Here is a 15,619-nt window from a genome sequence, read left to right on the forward strand (position 1 = left end):
TAGTCTAATACTCACATATGTGTATTGGCACTATAGACTTTGGCAAAGCATGCATTTCGAACTCCAAGCCAGAATACACTGGCATGAAAACAATATTTGGCGGAGGCACAATCTCGAACTCAAAGTAGAATCTACATGGCGCTATTAGTGTGTTGACATACTTTCAAGTTCTCACAAACCGCGTGTCTCGAACTATGGTTGAGAACACAGCAACATACTTATTGCGTCTGGCAGCGCACAAATCTCGAACTCAATTGGGGGTCGGGTGTCGATAAGGATGACATCATCGCTCTCGCCTACGCTTTTCAGATCGGCGTATTCCTATGACAGTGCGTATAGTCGAAGCGATCAGACCGCATACGTGACTCAGCACAGAAGTTCTCAGATTCACGAGAAGTCTCACACACCCACTGATACGTCGACTAGCGGGCCACCACTATCCCAACATAGATTTTGATGGTACTATTCCGTACATACAATCAGCCATTAAGTATACATGAGCGTCAACCCGTGGCTATGGCATGTGTATCTGCAGACTATATATGGATACAGCGTTCTGCCAGCGAATCATTTACATTCATTTACATTGCTCAACAGATCCTGAAAGAACAGACAACGGAGCACAAACAAGACCATGAACCCTAAAAACCGCCCGATACAGCTAAAAACCCTGTTTCACTGTGTCTACCGCAGCCTGTCGCTTAACTCCCTTAACCAGCACGTCTTAGCAAGCTTTGAGTAACTCATCAGACCAGCACGTCTTAGCAAGCTTTGAGTCACCCATCAGACTATGACATACATGCATGTACCTTCGCGAATGGTTGCGCACCCCAGCGACGTCTGTGCGTTCTATTGCACACCTGGCAGTGCTTCTGCGAATTATTCCCATTCCTAAATCCTAAACCCTAAACCGTGAACCCCAAACCCTCTATCGATCTATCTTTTGAGTCGTTGAAGACTCTGGCAGATACCTTTGGTCAGTATTGCCATTGTATACATTTGTTGATATTCAGACAGCCACAGCTTCCCATTGACTTTCATATTCATTATAGTTCTGGGAAATAAATTTGTAAACTTCACCAGAGCTTGATTTCACATATCAACTATCGCCGCATTCTTCAAAATCATGACATATGTCCGTATCCACTAAATATACCTATCAAACTCATACATACGAACATACCTACACCAACTTACACGGATTGCTATGTACGCACATATACATACGCATATATATATATATATATACATACACAAGTACACATACGTATACATACCTGGCATGACAGACGCTGGGATGGGTCAAGGACATGTGTCGCAAGAGGTGTTCTTGCACACGAAGAATCCGTGTCAATCAATTCGCGTAGAGTGGCCTCAGGTCCACATGCTGTGTAGATTAGAACAGCATTCACAATACAATATAGGTTTAGATATAGGTTACGAAATAGGATTGAATATAGGATACAATATAGGTTTAAACACAGATTTGAAAATAGGTTGCAATAAAGATTTAAAGATAGATTCCAAAATAGGTTACAAAATAGGATGTAATATAGGTTCAAATTGAGATTGCAATACAGGTGACAATATAGGTTACAAAATAGGATTAAATATAGGTTACAACACAGGTGACATTATTGGATACAATATAGGTTACGATGTAGTGGTAAAGTATATACTACAGCCAGACAAGCTGATGAGTGTCCATGCGTGGCCGAATACTGCTCCGTATACAAACTATAATCATATTGGAGGTGGCATTGCATAGGTATTCAGAGAGCAAGTAGATATGGATCGTGATTGGTGCGTAGCAAACTGCCCTGGTATGTTAAATCGGCGACGGATTGGGATGTGTGGGTGTATACAGATGGAATGGGATGTGTGTGTGTATACAGATATGTTGATGTGGATGTAGAGGGACAGAAAGAGTGCAAGATAGATTCATCTCGACAGACCGTGGACATGGAAAGCTATTGATAAGATACAACGCATACTTGAAAGCTGCACTCCACTATATGATCGTCTCGGCCCGTCCCTCGGCACACATGCGAATCCTGTACATATGCATAACACACCCATGTCATCTTCATACGCACACCTTTGACCTACCCACTCCTTGAATCAACGGTCTTCACAAACCTATACAACGCACACACCTACACAACGCACATACCTATACAACGCACACACCTATACAACGCACATACCTATACAACGCACACACCTATACAACGCACATACCTATACAACGCACACACCTATACAACGCACATACCAATACAACGCACACACCTATACAACGCACATACCTATACAACGCACATACCTATACAACGCACATACCTATACAACATACATACCTATACAACGCACATATCTATACAACGCACACACCTATACAACGCACATAGCTATACAACGCACACACCTATACAACGCACATAGCTATACAACACACATAGCTATACAACGCACATACCTATACAACGCACACACCTATACAACGCACATACCTATACAACGCACATACCTATACAACGCACATACCTATACAACGCACATAGCTATACAACGTACATAGCTATACAACGCACATACCTATACAACACACACACCTATACAACGCACATACCTATACAACGCACACACCTATACAACGCACATAGCTATACAACGCACATACCTATACAACGCACATAGCTATACAACGCACATAGCAATACAACGCACATACTTATACAACGCACATACCTATACAACGCATATACCTATACAACGCACATACCTATACATCGCACATACCTATACAACGCACATACCTATACAAGTACCACGCACATACCTATACAAGTACCACGCACATACCTATACAAGTACCAAGCACATACCTATACAAGCCTCCGACTTCGATATCTTAATGTTTTGAAACGACGCGGACATTGCATCGAAGAGCACTAGCTTACCGGTATAGGACGCTGTGTGTAGTCAGACATGCGCGCATGGGGTTAGTCCAGCTGGTGGTCTATAGATGTGTCAGCACGGATTGTTAGGCATACAGATGAAACGTATTTGGAACACCTGATGTCTCATTGTCACGGGTTGTGCATGCAAACAGGTATATGGATACGTGCAAATGAGTGCAAAGAGAGTTATATGCAATCATACGCGAAATATATAAAAACAGACATATGATGACATATATGATTGCAAATAGATACATCGGTACTCCTATGTGAACAACAAGAAAGAAGGCATGATTTATGGTGTAGATGTACACGAATAGAAACAAACCGTTATACGCACATGAATCTACAAGTGTATACCTCCTCGTACCTGGCAAGCCTGCTGCTATCTTCGTCACCTCCAACGCTTGTAGACATCCAATGATGCCAGGAACTATGAATTATAGACGTGATTATAAGGTGGAATGGCTGTTGTATTCAAAAACGGATGCATGCAAGCTCTTTTAAGGTCTATGCATCTATATTACTAGGAGTCTATATGCTGGTAAACAGGGTACATTCATTGTCATAGGCGGGTCAGGACAACGAACAGATAGCACAAATAAACATAAACACCACACAAACACACACACACACACACACACACATACACACAGGACAACGAACATCACAAAACAAATACACATACGCTAACACACCCACTTCACCACAAAAAAACACCCAGCCACAATCTAATCTTGAACGAGCCAGAGTCCACATCACAATACAACACCCAGCCACGATTCTCCTGGAATACAAAGGCATCCCGACAGCACTTGATTCTATATATAGCACACTCGCTGCACCACAGATCAACTCTCTGGCACAGTACCAGTCACAGTACCAGCTTTATTTATAACACGCCCACGGCATCATATCAACACTCAATTACGAAACCATCTCGAGTGGGATAGATCATATCGATAGTACACACATCACACAGAATACCCATTCTCATACCTCATACAATTCAATAAGTCTAGTTCTTTAAATAGCACACCCACCACATCACATACCCACTCCCAATACACCGGATTCCGCACAGGACGTGACGGCGTCGGCTACGGGAGCGTTGGGGAAGACACAACGATAACATGGAGACCCTTGGTGATTGTAGGTAGATATCTGGAGTGTAGGTACGAGGTAGGTAGATCAGCGTCAACCCATGGCATGAGTAATAGACGCTCAAGTGACACCTACGGTAACCCATGCATCCGCAGTTACAATGCCTCGGCACTATGTCTGTTCAGCGCCCACTAAAAGCACGTCGCATCGTTTTCATACTACTTGCATGACTCATCCTTTTCGTACTCTATCGGATGTGTCATCATATACCTACCTACTATACGCGTGACTGTATCAACCTACCTGACCATCCAGTCTGACGGCACTAGCCGCCACCAAGGGCTTGCTCAGCAGCACGCAGGCGTCGTTCAGCAGATACCGCGTGTCCACACTGTCAGTCGCGTCCACTATAATGTCATAACTACACAATACAAAGGGAGTGCAAAGGTTGTGTTGGATGAAGGTGTCAAAAGCTAAGCCGATACATCAGCATCCCCCACCACACATGCGAGCGTGTATAAAGAATTCCATGGCATAGCAAGAGACTCACCAAGTACACACTTGCACGAAGATACTACGGTCGGCCTAGCAACGCGAGTAAACGTTTAGGGCGAAACTACCGAAATCAACGAAGCACACGTTTAAAAACGCCAACGAACACAGCGGGAAAGGGGTGTCTGCTCAAAGCGACGTGAGTTTGACGAGGCGAACACATTGAAGTAATAGCCGCAGTCTAGAAGACACAGCGCGTGTTCGCACAGAGTGATTGACCGGTGGCAGCGATACTCAGACAATCTCCCATGAGCAACTGAGGATATGGACAGGAAAAGGTCATACTACCAAAAATAGACTAGGTACTCCACAAACAGTTGCAGGTCATCTCACACAATCGGATGTCTATCAGTTGAGTGGGAGGCTAGGTCAGGCTAGGCTGGGGATTGAAAGGGCACACAGCATGCTCCTATCGGGGCACAGACGGGGTGTGTAGGTGTGACGGTAGTTTACATAGAAGGCAGTAAACCGACTGGTTGAAAACTAGTCGCGCGTGCAACTTTTTTTGTGTAATCAATAACCCAGTCTCTCAGGATTCCGGCTCCAGGGTTTAGGGTTTAGGGTTACGCTAGATGGAGTTTTAGGCGTGTGGACTTACTCAGATATAATAGCCATCGCATTCGTCGCCGTCAACCGCTCGTTCATACCATCGCACCGAATACGATCATTCAATCTGTATGAAAGGAAACATTCGAGTTCATTTGTCGCGCCTAGTTGACATTGAAATACAAGCCAGAGAAGGTTTGTACTAACATGCACATGTTCTCGTATCGATACAATAGGCTTTTGGCTCAGAGTTGACATCCCGATCAAAGTATGTTGGTACATCAATCAATCCAAGGCAGAAGTAAGAGTCATACTCTCGGGTGTTGCATTACCGAGACTTCACGGTTGAAACCATGGACTCACAATAGTGGAATGGTGAATGATGACAGTAGCGCTTCGAGATGTTATTGATTGGACGCCATACACTCGGAATTTTAATACTATAAGTGCCTCGGCCTGGCCCAACTGTGTGAGTTCTTCAGGCGCGTCAATGAACGAGAACGAAACATCTACGCTATACACTCCCAGTGGTGGTCCCTTCCTACCCATATAACATACACGAGGTCAGGATATTGAGTCCCAGAGACAAATGCACCGGCAGCCGGTGGGATTTAAGTTGTAGAATTGACTTGCCAAGTAGACTTAAGCCACTTCCTATAGTATTTAGATATATAATTAAAGCAAATTCATGATAGAACATGGATTGATACGAGATGGTCATCACTAGACGTCCAAATACACCGACAGCCGCCAAGACATGGCCGCAGAATCGGCGCCATTTCATAAACAAACAACACATCGAGTGACATCTGTTCAACAACTGTAATAAACTATGGACAACATACGATTTGCAACACGGCCTCCTTGTTGGCAGGTGAAGGTGCACTGACAGACGATTTGACTCGACCGCAAAACAGGCCACAAATACCACAGAACACGCCAAGTGGTGAACACCAAATTCGGGTCAATCTTATCACAGGACTGAAAACGGGACATAAGTGGTCCATACTGCAATGATGCAGAGCCAACCTCTACGTTCGAGTGTGTCAAGCTTACTGCTGGAGCGCATCTGTAAACCACCCACGCACAACGGTTGCCATGGGGACACCCACAAGACGCCAAGCACACTTACAGCCTGCAGGACTTAACAGCTGAGTCGGTTTTGGGCATGCCCAACCGCTCCATGGAATGTATCACCTGGCGCTGCAGATTGCTCAGCTCCACCACATCGTCGTCCATAATCCCCATGCGCCCTATAGCAAGGGTGTGCATTCAGTACAGGCGCAGGTGAGTGTCCGCACGGGCATTTAGGTGAAAAGAAAGTATGTGTGAGTTGAGCGATCCGTTGAGTCGCACTGTGGTATAGACTAGGCTCCAGGGTATATACAACTTCGCGCTGCAGAATGCTCAGTCCCCCGCCGAACCCTTGGGGCCTATGAGAGCGCGTCTGGGCTCTGTGTAGGTAGACGTGGGTGCAGGGTATTGATTGTGAGTGGTACGTGTATTTGTGGTCAATTGGAATTGGTACGCGCCTAAGTCATGGCATTCCGTCCGGGTGAGGGTGCAACACTGCATGAAGTTGCCTATCCCAACCACTGAGTAGGTAGGGTTTAAGGTGGTAGATAGGTAGGGTTTGGTAAGGTTTAGAGTTTGTTAGAGTTTAGGGTGATAGATAGGTTCAATTTTGTCCTCATCCGCCACACCCTTGCAGCCGACGGGTGACGGTGCACCTTCAATCCACACGACAGTGAGTGAGTGGCCGGGGTGTGAGTGCGAGTTGTATGCGTACTAATGGTCAGTTTGTGGACACCTAAGGATATACTCTACGCCATGTAGCGATTCACTTGACCTTCAAACACCTCTGCTCTCCATGCACCCCAGGGGACCGATGCAAAAGGGGCTCACATTTGGTCAGGGGGATGGTATACAGCCGGGAGATAGGTATGATACAGAGGGCCCGGCTGTAATGGGCAAAGCTGACGCTCGGGTGGATAACCACGGTGTAACTTCATAAACGTGGGCGTGTTTGCGCAGTGTGAGTAGCTAGAAGTGGGTTCTCTTTCAGCTCGATTCCGGTCCAGTGATCGCTATTTCAGTCTTCGTTGCAAACTCTCAACATCAGCAACCTCGACCGATCCAACGTATAAACGCATAATATTAAAAAAGCACACCAGCAGCCTATTCATACTGACATTTGTCCGATAACACACACACGAACAGATATACAGGCACTGCCACCGCCAATACATAGCTGAGAAAGCCGGTATGTGCTGCTAACCTACCGGTACCAGTACTTTACAACCAAGTGTTATAAGAAAAGTCCGGCTTTGACCCCGGTAACAAGTACTGCTACGAGCCTGTGTTGAGCACAATATCCTAATATAGACATCATTCTACCTACCCCATACACAACCAGCTAAGTTCAGTGCAACACAATATTTCGTATCCTTACGGACCGGCAATATACACGAGTACTCTACAAAATAAATACTGAAGCAACCTACCAATACCAACACCGGCCAGGTAAAGCGCAATAGGAGAACCCAGCCCACCGGCACCAACAATGAGCACTGACGAATTGAGTAAATTCCGCTGCCCTAATAGATAAAAGTGTGAGCGTGTGTATGAGTTGTATATATTTACTTATATATATATATATATATATAAATGTATATATATACAAACATATATATATATATATATATATATATATATATATATATATATATATATATATATATATATATTTATATACTCAGTAGCGGTCACAGACAGAAATGTACAGATGCACATCTCAAATACACAACCAACCACACCTGTGGGGCCAATCTCCGGTAAAACTAGTTGGCGACCGTATCTACTGGTATCAGCGGACTCAAGAGTCTTTACTGCTTTGGTCGTAGCTGGTGACATGATTGTGATGAGACCTTGTGTATTGCGTTTGGACTCGAGTCAAGTGTGTTATAACCTGTGATAGGGTTTTCTCCGAAGTTAGCGATGCGAGCCCTCGTACTCAATGTGTGTGCTTGTGGTAAGCAGAAAACTTGTTTATTTGTTTGACTATATGTCGAGTTTGCTAAACGTTGCAGGATAGTCTCTGATATAGCGTTGATAATATCTTGTACTAAACGGGTATGTGTCCGACGACCTCCTTCACAGGCACCTATGGAGTGTTCGTGTGTATTGTGGTTTACTGTGTCAAATTATTGTCACCTGTAGCAGATACTTCTCTAATATTACGATGCACAGCTTCCCTACTTAGCTAATATCCCACTTGGCACGCACCCATGCAGTGTTTATCCGGGATTCAAGCTAGTATATTTGTACAAGAGTATGTGAAGTTGTGAATACATGAATACCTATTTATATGCATATATTTATAAAGAACCAAAGCAACCATTTTAAAATAAAATCGAGTACATAATATCGCATATATATTCTATTGGAATGTCATATGTGCACTATGTCAACGCGACTGTGCATGGCACTGACGGCAGCGCAGTGATGGCACGTCAGACAGGAATGTGACTGCACCACGTGATGACGCCATTTTATGACGTAATCGAATGACGTTATTTAGTTTGGTTCAGTTGTCGCGACAATCGGTCATCAGACTACATTGGTTGTTGACCCCTCGCGTATATTTATTAACGCGTGCGTGTGCGGTGTGCTTGTGTGTGTGCATGCGTGTGTAAAGTGCTTGTGTATGTGTACACACTTAATTTTCTTGATTGCGAGTTCTGTGTACGTATCATATCCTTGTGTTTGTATAAAGACAAGTGTCCATTTATATATACGTATAAATATCTGATGTACTATATTAACCCATATCCCTAAATACGCGTTGAGTGCGCATACACATAATAATGAATACATACTTGCTAAGGATGCTAGCATAACTTTGAAGAAGCTCATCTGAATTAGTTTAATTTAGTGCACCTAAGCGCTAGTGAGCGTGTGTCTCTTTATAGACATGGCCATACACACATTTACACAGCAATATATGTACGAACGCATGTCGTGGAGATAATCGTACTTTTTTCATGAGATCTTCAACGAAACTAATTTCATGCGTACGTCTATATCATTTATATCAATAACAATTGTTCTGCGTATAAAATTGTATATTTTTTATAGATACATACAATCTTCGTACTCCATGTATTACATATCTGCCGGTTTGCGACCTTGTCAACGTGATTATGTGTATACACATGCACTCAGTCATCTAGGCTGTGCAAGCTGTAGTTATCTCCTACAATCTTATTATGGAGTGTTTGTATGTCTTACCAAAGTCTTACACGTGCGTCAATCACCCCCGGCATCAAGCGCTTAACGTATTGTGCCTTCTCCACAATGTCAAGCCGTGCACGCTTGTTTGCGTGTCGTCTGTTCTATATTGGTTCATTATCTCGATGCAATAATCTTTCTCTTTTCTACTTCTCCTCCATCACTTAATAGATACGCCCCATGCGCGGAGAGGCTGTAATTCTTCGATTTTGTACCGACTCCGCTCTTTGTTTTATATTTGTTTTCGTGAACTGAAATCTTCGTATCGGACCAAATGCCTTCAAGAGACTACCACCGTTGTAAGATAACTAGAGCCAGCGCTAAAATAATTGTATTTTTCTATTTGTAATAGATGGTATAAGCATCCGCTCTAGAGCGGTGCTATTTGTAGCTGCGTTTCATTTACTAAACGCGCACATTGTACCTTCCTACCTTGTGCCTACCTTCCAGAAAGAACAAAGATTATACGAGTGCCGCAAACTCAACAGTCAATTTGACGAGCTCCTGAGGTCGAACAGCTTGCTGCCAAAGTTAACCGACCACCAGAGCCGCAGTAGGTGGGTGTGCTGTTCCAACAGAATGTGTCTGTGTGTCGTTGTGGGCTATACTTCCGTTGGTCCCGTGTTCTCTTCGTCAGTATTATTTGTATGCCTGCTCTAGGTGATATGAGTTGGCCAGTGGTCAAGAAGTGAAAGTGGGGTGCTTTGTTCTCTTGGAGCGCTCGCTTATCACTACCCAATACTGTCCGGCTGGTTTTGAAAGTATATTCATATCACGCATTCGTGCTAGAGCTCACCTTTATATGCGTGGCATTTGCCGTCAAGAATCGCAAGAGGTTCTTGGGCCAGTCAATCATAGCAGGTAGTGCACACCGTACATTATTTGCTGTGGAGATGATCGCACACCTTCTCTCGGCTCAGACCAAGCTTACCACCGATTTGATGCACATATCATCAAGTGTGTTTGTTAGGGTACAGTACACTGCTTATACTTCACGAGCATTTGCGAGTGTGTGCATGTATTCGTTGGGAAGCAAGAATGTGTGTGTGTAAGTGGGGGGAGGGGGCGGGGGGGGGAGTTATACTCATCAGGGTGTGTTTGTCAAAAGGACATAACTTTATTTGAATTCCAAATGCTGTATCGGTGTGTGTGGTATGAGCGGATGTAATCGATAGTGACAAATGTGTGCTCATGACCGAATGCATGTTTATTCTTACTGATCGGCCAGTTATCAAGAACAGCTGCATCAAGCGTTGTGCGTAGAAGTTGTTGACGTATCTATGCGCACCTACGGTTATCATCTGTTGAGTTGTGTTATTCCTACCACGCGTGGAGGCTAGCAGTGTTTCTGAGTGGCACAAGGGGTCTATATATAGCATGGGAATAGACTTTAGTCAGTGCTCCAGTACAGCTCTTCTTCCCTTATATCGATATCACAAGAATCTATGTCGTGGTCATAGTCAAAGTATATATATGCTTTACATGTCACACAAGCGTTGGTCTTGTCAAAATCAGCTGGCTCAGCGTTTTTAATACATATTTACACTGATATGATACTTGTAGACTGATATATAATGCAATATAACGCGCATAAGCCTATCGATTCGTGTCCACCTTTTGACTTCGATGCGGATTTCCCTGCAAAATGAAAGGGATCTCTGCTTATCTGGGCATGCCTATGTATGTGAAAACGTAAATATAAATGCAACACGATCGAGCCCAATACTCATTATTGCTGTGTTCATAGTTTCATACATGCTTAAAATTGTGCTTGCGTATGTTGTGGGGGGGGGGGGCTGCTTTGAATGTTGATGACATCTGAACGCCACACTCGCAGGATTTCAAGGACAGAGCGAAACCGACTTCTCGATGTCAAACGGAATGCAATGCAAGCGCAAAGCAGACGGTCACGGAAGATCCTTCGGCTCACTGAGGTATCTTGACTAGCATAACAATTGCCGAGTTTTTGGATATATAATATTTTGCCTAGGTATCCGTGCGTTTAATTCTGATTTGCAAAGCTTTATGTGCGATGTATCAAAGTGACGTACAAGTGGTATTGACGGTCAGTTTCTGTGGTGGCCAAGATGTGGGGCAATTCTCTGTGTGTGTGGGGGTGTTGATTGCATGGATGGATGGATGGTGAATTCCCGAGTGTTAATGTTCGAGTACTATAGCTTAGATAGTACCATACAATGCGTTCATTAATGCGGGGTGCAGTTCTGAGCCTTATCGCGAGGCTTGTGCTAAAAAATAGGTCGAATGGGCTCTGGAAGAGGTGGAGGGTTGCACCCAATTGCGCAGGTGTGATGTGAACCTCCGCCTAACAATACAGACTTGTGCGTGTGCACACTGGGAGTATGTACTTTTCACATACGCGTACTTTAGCAGGCACATGCACATGAGACGCTAACCATACACAATGAGATACGTTTGTCCGAGTACTCTATCCATCGTATATGCCCTTGCAGACGCCATTGCAATGCTTTGTGAGGTGAGCTGAACATACGACACACAACACACCGCCGAGGGGGGTTGTACATACTCACTTCTTTGGTTATATATACCCATAGTATTCGTTGGCCTCGGTATAGCTAGCAGTGTTCGCGCTATCTTCACAGAGAGTGTCTTCTTCATGCGCACATTGCAATCGTCAAGTGTCTGTTGCCTTTCACTATTGAAACCCACTCACATTTTCTGGTCAGTCACAAAGCCATGTTTCGGCTGTCCGATTTTATTCCCGTACATGCATACTCACGAGTTCATATCCTACGTACTTATTCAAAGGCTCGAGATGAAACTGGTGAGGATGCCGAAAGCGAGTCTGTTGATCTGCATGACCTCGATTTCCGTCTCAGCAAGGGCACAGACGGCTCTCTCGCGAGTGGACGAGTGCTTACAGGTGTGTGGCAAACATATGTCTTCGTAACATTACATGGGTGGTGTCATATAACTGACAGGTATGTGATAAGCATATGTCTTCGTAACATTACGTGGGTGGTGTTATATAACTGTCATTGTATGGGAGCTGGATCCACAGGCGCACATTCCTGTGGAAGGATTGGAGTTGTCAATGGGTATATGCCTGCGTCAAGTGGGGACTCACCTTATGCTAACGCTGGTTTATATGTATAGCCTTTGCTTGTCCGTTTTGTGAAGTTCCAGTATGGGCCAGTAGGCGGTGGATACTTCATGTGGTAACGGTACACTTATATCAGGTGCGCATGAATCTCGCATTCTTAATGTATGGTACTTTTCTTTGTAGCCAATCCGCAACTTCTTTGTGCAAGGGAGACAATATCATCACCGAACTATATAGACCGATATGTATAAGAAAGCGGAGGTCGCGCGAACTGAAGCTTACAGTTTTCATAAATGGTAATATGGGCAGCCCCCCGACCGACGTTGATGATAGCAACCTCGCACACATGCAGTATTACATTGACTTCCTGTATACCCAACTACAATGTCTCACGATATAGGAAGCTGGACAACCCAATACACACCTCAAATAAACTGTCACTTGATCCTAAACACGCACAGCCGGAGACACGGCGCTCCTTTCCCTATTGGTCGCCAGTGGACTGTACCCCAACTGTGCCATTGCCGATGCCAACAACCACGTGCGCAAGCAATCGGAATATGTCTTCCACACCAAGGCCAAGCCCATAGTGGCCTTGCACCCGTCCAGTGTATACTATAGCAATACAGAGTTTTTGACCGCTACAACGGTAAATGGAGCCGGATCTATAAATAACACCGGAGTTGACTCATCAGCATCCAATCAAAAGCGAAATGCACCGGATCTCTTCTGCTATGGTAGTTTGATTGAGACGTCCAAACCGTATCTGTGCAATGTCATGAAAATCCCGGCACTACCTACTTTATTGTTGGTGGCCAAGTCCGTGGATACCAATGTGGCCTGTGACCAGCTGCTGATCGATGATTGGCTGTTGATTACGCTTGGGAGCAATAAGAATGCGGTGGATCTACTCTGCGTTGCTCTGGAGCTGCGCAAGTGTTGGGCTCAATTGGTGGCTAAGCGCTTGTCGCACATATTCGCGACAGCGAACGATTCCGAACCTGGGATGAGTGAAAGTATGGACAAACCATCTTCCAACACACGTGAGCATGAGTTTGCCGATAGAAGCAGTCTGGCCTTAAAGCTGCGAGCAATCGGAGCGCCGGGAAGACTAGCAGCTTACTTAGAGGAAGAGGGTAGTATTGGTGTGTCTAAAAATAGCACAGCTGAATCGGTAGGGGAGGGTCTGGTGAAATTTATGCAAACGAAAGTGCGGTACTCGTTAGTACGCGCAAAGCAGTCGGAACTTCCTGGTCTAATGGTCTGGAACGAATTGGCCGGGGATGCGAATGATGGGAATGGTGGGAATAAGACAGATGTTGGCGTATCTAAGAAAGTAGAGACGGCTTCAGCTGACATTGAAAGTGAGGTTATGTCGAATACTGTGACTGTAGAACCGGGATCGTTGGAAGAGAGCGTATCAGGCAGTACAAATACAGGTGCAGCGGAGACGGGAGTATCTGCGGTCGTAGGTATCGTTCCGTGTGTAGATAAAACGAAGGGTGGGGTGGCGATATCGGAGAATATACGGATTGGGAGTTTCAGCGGGGCATCTGGAGATATCGGGTATTGAAGAATAGTGTTTCTGATGATTTTAGAGAGTACAGAGAAAAATTCGTAATTGAACAATGACCTGGAAGCGATATTGGATCAATCAAAACCTCATCACGAATCATTTTCGCGTGGTAGGCGAAGGAAACCATAGTCATTAGACCCGTTAGACGTCAATGCTGGTGAGAGCCTGTGTGAACTAATCGTAGATGCAACAATACATGTGCATGGTACAGAATTTGAACCCACAATATGATCACGAACCGATAGCTCCTAGTTCTGAGGGCCCTAACTATTTCGAAGAGAACGTAAGAAATTTAATTTATCGGTTGTTGAAGACTTCACTAAGCAGACGTGTGGGTGACACAATTCCGAACAATCAAAATATATATGCACTGTGACACCCCGAGGTATATATGTTGGGATTATCTTAGCACTGAAAGGCAGTCCAAGGATGTGATTCGTGGAGAAGCACTCCATATTTCAGTAAAGGCAAATCTTCGGGGTATGACTTAAGCTGAACAGACCCAGTCATAGACATCGTGTATTCGGGGTGTTGATCTACATTTGTATCATGCGTATGGTTGTACTATATAAAAACAACAGAGATAACTTGCCGACCATATCACATGCCACTTTAACTCTGTAAGAACTCGATCCGTACATATTTGTAGACTATCGAGCTGTGCGTGATTGTACTACACGCTGCCATACTACTTTGTTCATTGTCAAATTATTCAGCCACACACAAAACTATCGCCATTGCATTTAAGATCATACACATTTTAAGGGCCGTCGAAAGTACCCATTAAGGACAAATAGGTTCATCAAACATGATACTTTCAGTAGCACTGATATCGACTGTAGGCTTTGACTGCGACGCACGTTCGCCGAAAGATATAAACCCAGTAAATATTGACAGTATCGGTTTGCTATAGAATATATGATGATTTGGTATGGATAAATGCGCACTTGATTACCTGATGATCATAAAGTAAAACTCAATGGTCGATTCAAAAGCGCAAATGTCTCTCTGTTGATATCCTTAACCCTCACTTCTGATCATACTTTCCACAATCCAAATATACTTGGTACTCAGATTGTGTTGGAAAACCGCATAACAAAACTTTATACAAACCTGGAGGCTGGCATAGGGAATCAGGCTCGATCTAACTACTTTGGGATATCGATTTGCCTCTTCTGTGCAGTGTCTTTGGTACAACAGGAAAACATGATATGATACTCAATGCAGCAAATACACAGCTCGTATGTCCTTGATTGACTTTGCACCTTGAGTGACAGGTAACTACCATCAGGTGCTCATCATGGCAATATTGTAGAATTCCTTGGAGAAATATTATATAGTAATTTATGGTTCCAATGTCAGTTAGCATAAGCCGAACTTATATGTGGAAATTATTTGGAGCGATTTTGACATATGTGTCATATGGTCAACTATCTGGATGTGTGTCTCCGATAGAATCCGCGGTAAATGTCAATATTCGTAGGTGATGGACTAGCTCTTATATAT

General features: G+C 44.2%; 2 protein-coding genes across 3 annotated transcripts in view; one reads left to right on the forward strand and one right to left on the reverse strand.

Annotated features, from left to right (window-relative positions):
• The window catches only part of SARC_07802, a gene marked incomplete at its 3' end in the record, with an annotated part of 11,634 nt that extends 3,078 nt beyond the window's left edge, over window positions 1–8,556 (reverse strand). The window contains exons 1-11 of one of the 2 annotated variants that reach the window (XM_014298249.1): window positions 7,982–8,556; window positions 7,670–7,762; window positions 6,298–6,418; window positions 5,218–5,292; window positions 4,371–4,488; window positions 4,019–4,127; window positions 3,334–3,396; window positions 2,889–2,975; window positions 1,995–2,054; window positions 1,278–1,387; window positions 219–321 (exon numbers count right to left, since the gene is read on the reverse strand). In XM_014298249.1, coding sequence (XP_014153724.1) covers window positions 219–321; window positions 1,278–1,387; window positions 1,995–2,054; window positions 2,889–2,975; window positions 3,334–3,396; window positions 4,019–4,127; window positions 4,371–4,488; window positions 5,218–5,292; window positions 6,298–6,418; window positions 7,670–7,762; window positions 7,982–8,078 — 1,036 coding nt within the window. In that variant the 5' untranslated portion in view covers window positions 8,079–8,556. The remainder of the gene's footprint in view (window positions 1–218; window positions 322–1,277; window positions 1,388–1,994; window positions 2,055–2,888; window positions 2,976–3,333; window positions 3,397–4,018; window positions 4,128–4,370; window positions 4,489–5,217; window positions 5,293–6,297; window positions 6,419–7,669; window positions 7,763–7,981) is intronic. The other variant, XM_014298248.1, reaches the window with a different exon arrangement.
• Window positions 8,557–9,835: 1,279 nt separating this feature from the next.
• Window positions 9,836–14,709, forward strand: SARC_07803 (hypothetical protein). The gene is made up of 4 exons (XM_014298250.1): window positions 9,836–10,012; window positions 11,293–11,389; window positions 12,243–12,357; window positions 12,999–14,709. The coding sequence occupies exons 2-4, from the start codon at window positions 11,342–11,344 to the stop codon at window positions 14,108–14,110; spliced, it is 1,275 nt and encodes a 424-aa protein (XP_014153725.1). The 5' UTR covers window positions 9,836–10,012; window positions 11,293–11,341; the 3' UTR covers window positions 14,111–14,709.
• The last annotated feature ends 910 nt before the right edge of the window (window positions 14,710–15,619 follow it).

The sequence above is a fragment of the Sphaeroforma arctica genome (assembly GCF_001186125.1).
Source record: "Sphaeroforma arctica JP610 unplaced genomic scaffold supercont1.643, whole genome shotgun sequence".
Lineage (NCBI taxonomy): Eukaryota > Ichthyosporea > Ichthyophonida > Sphaeroforma > Sphaeroforma arctica.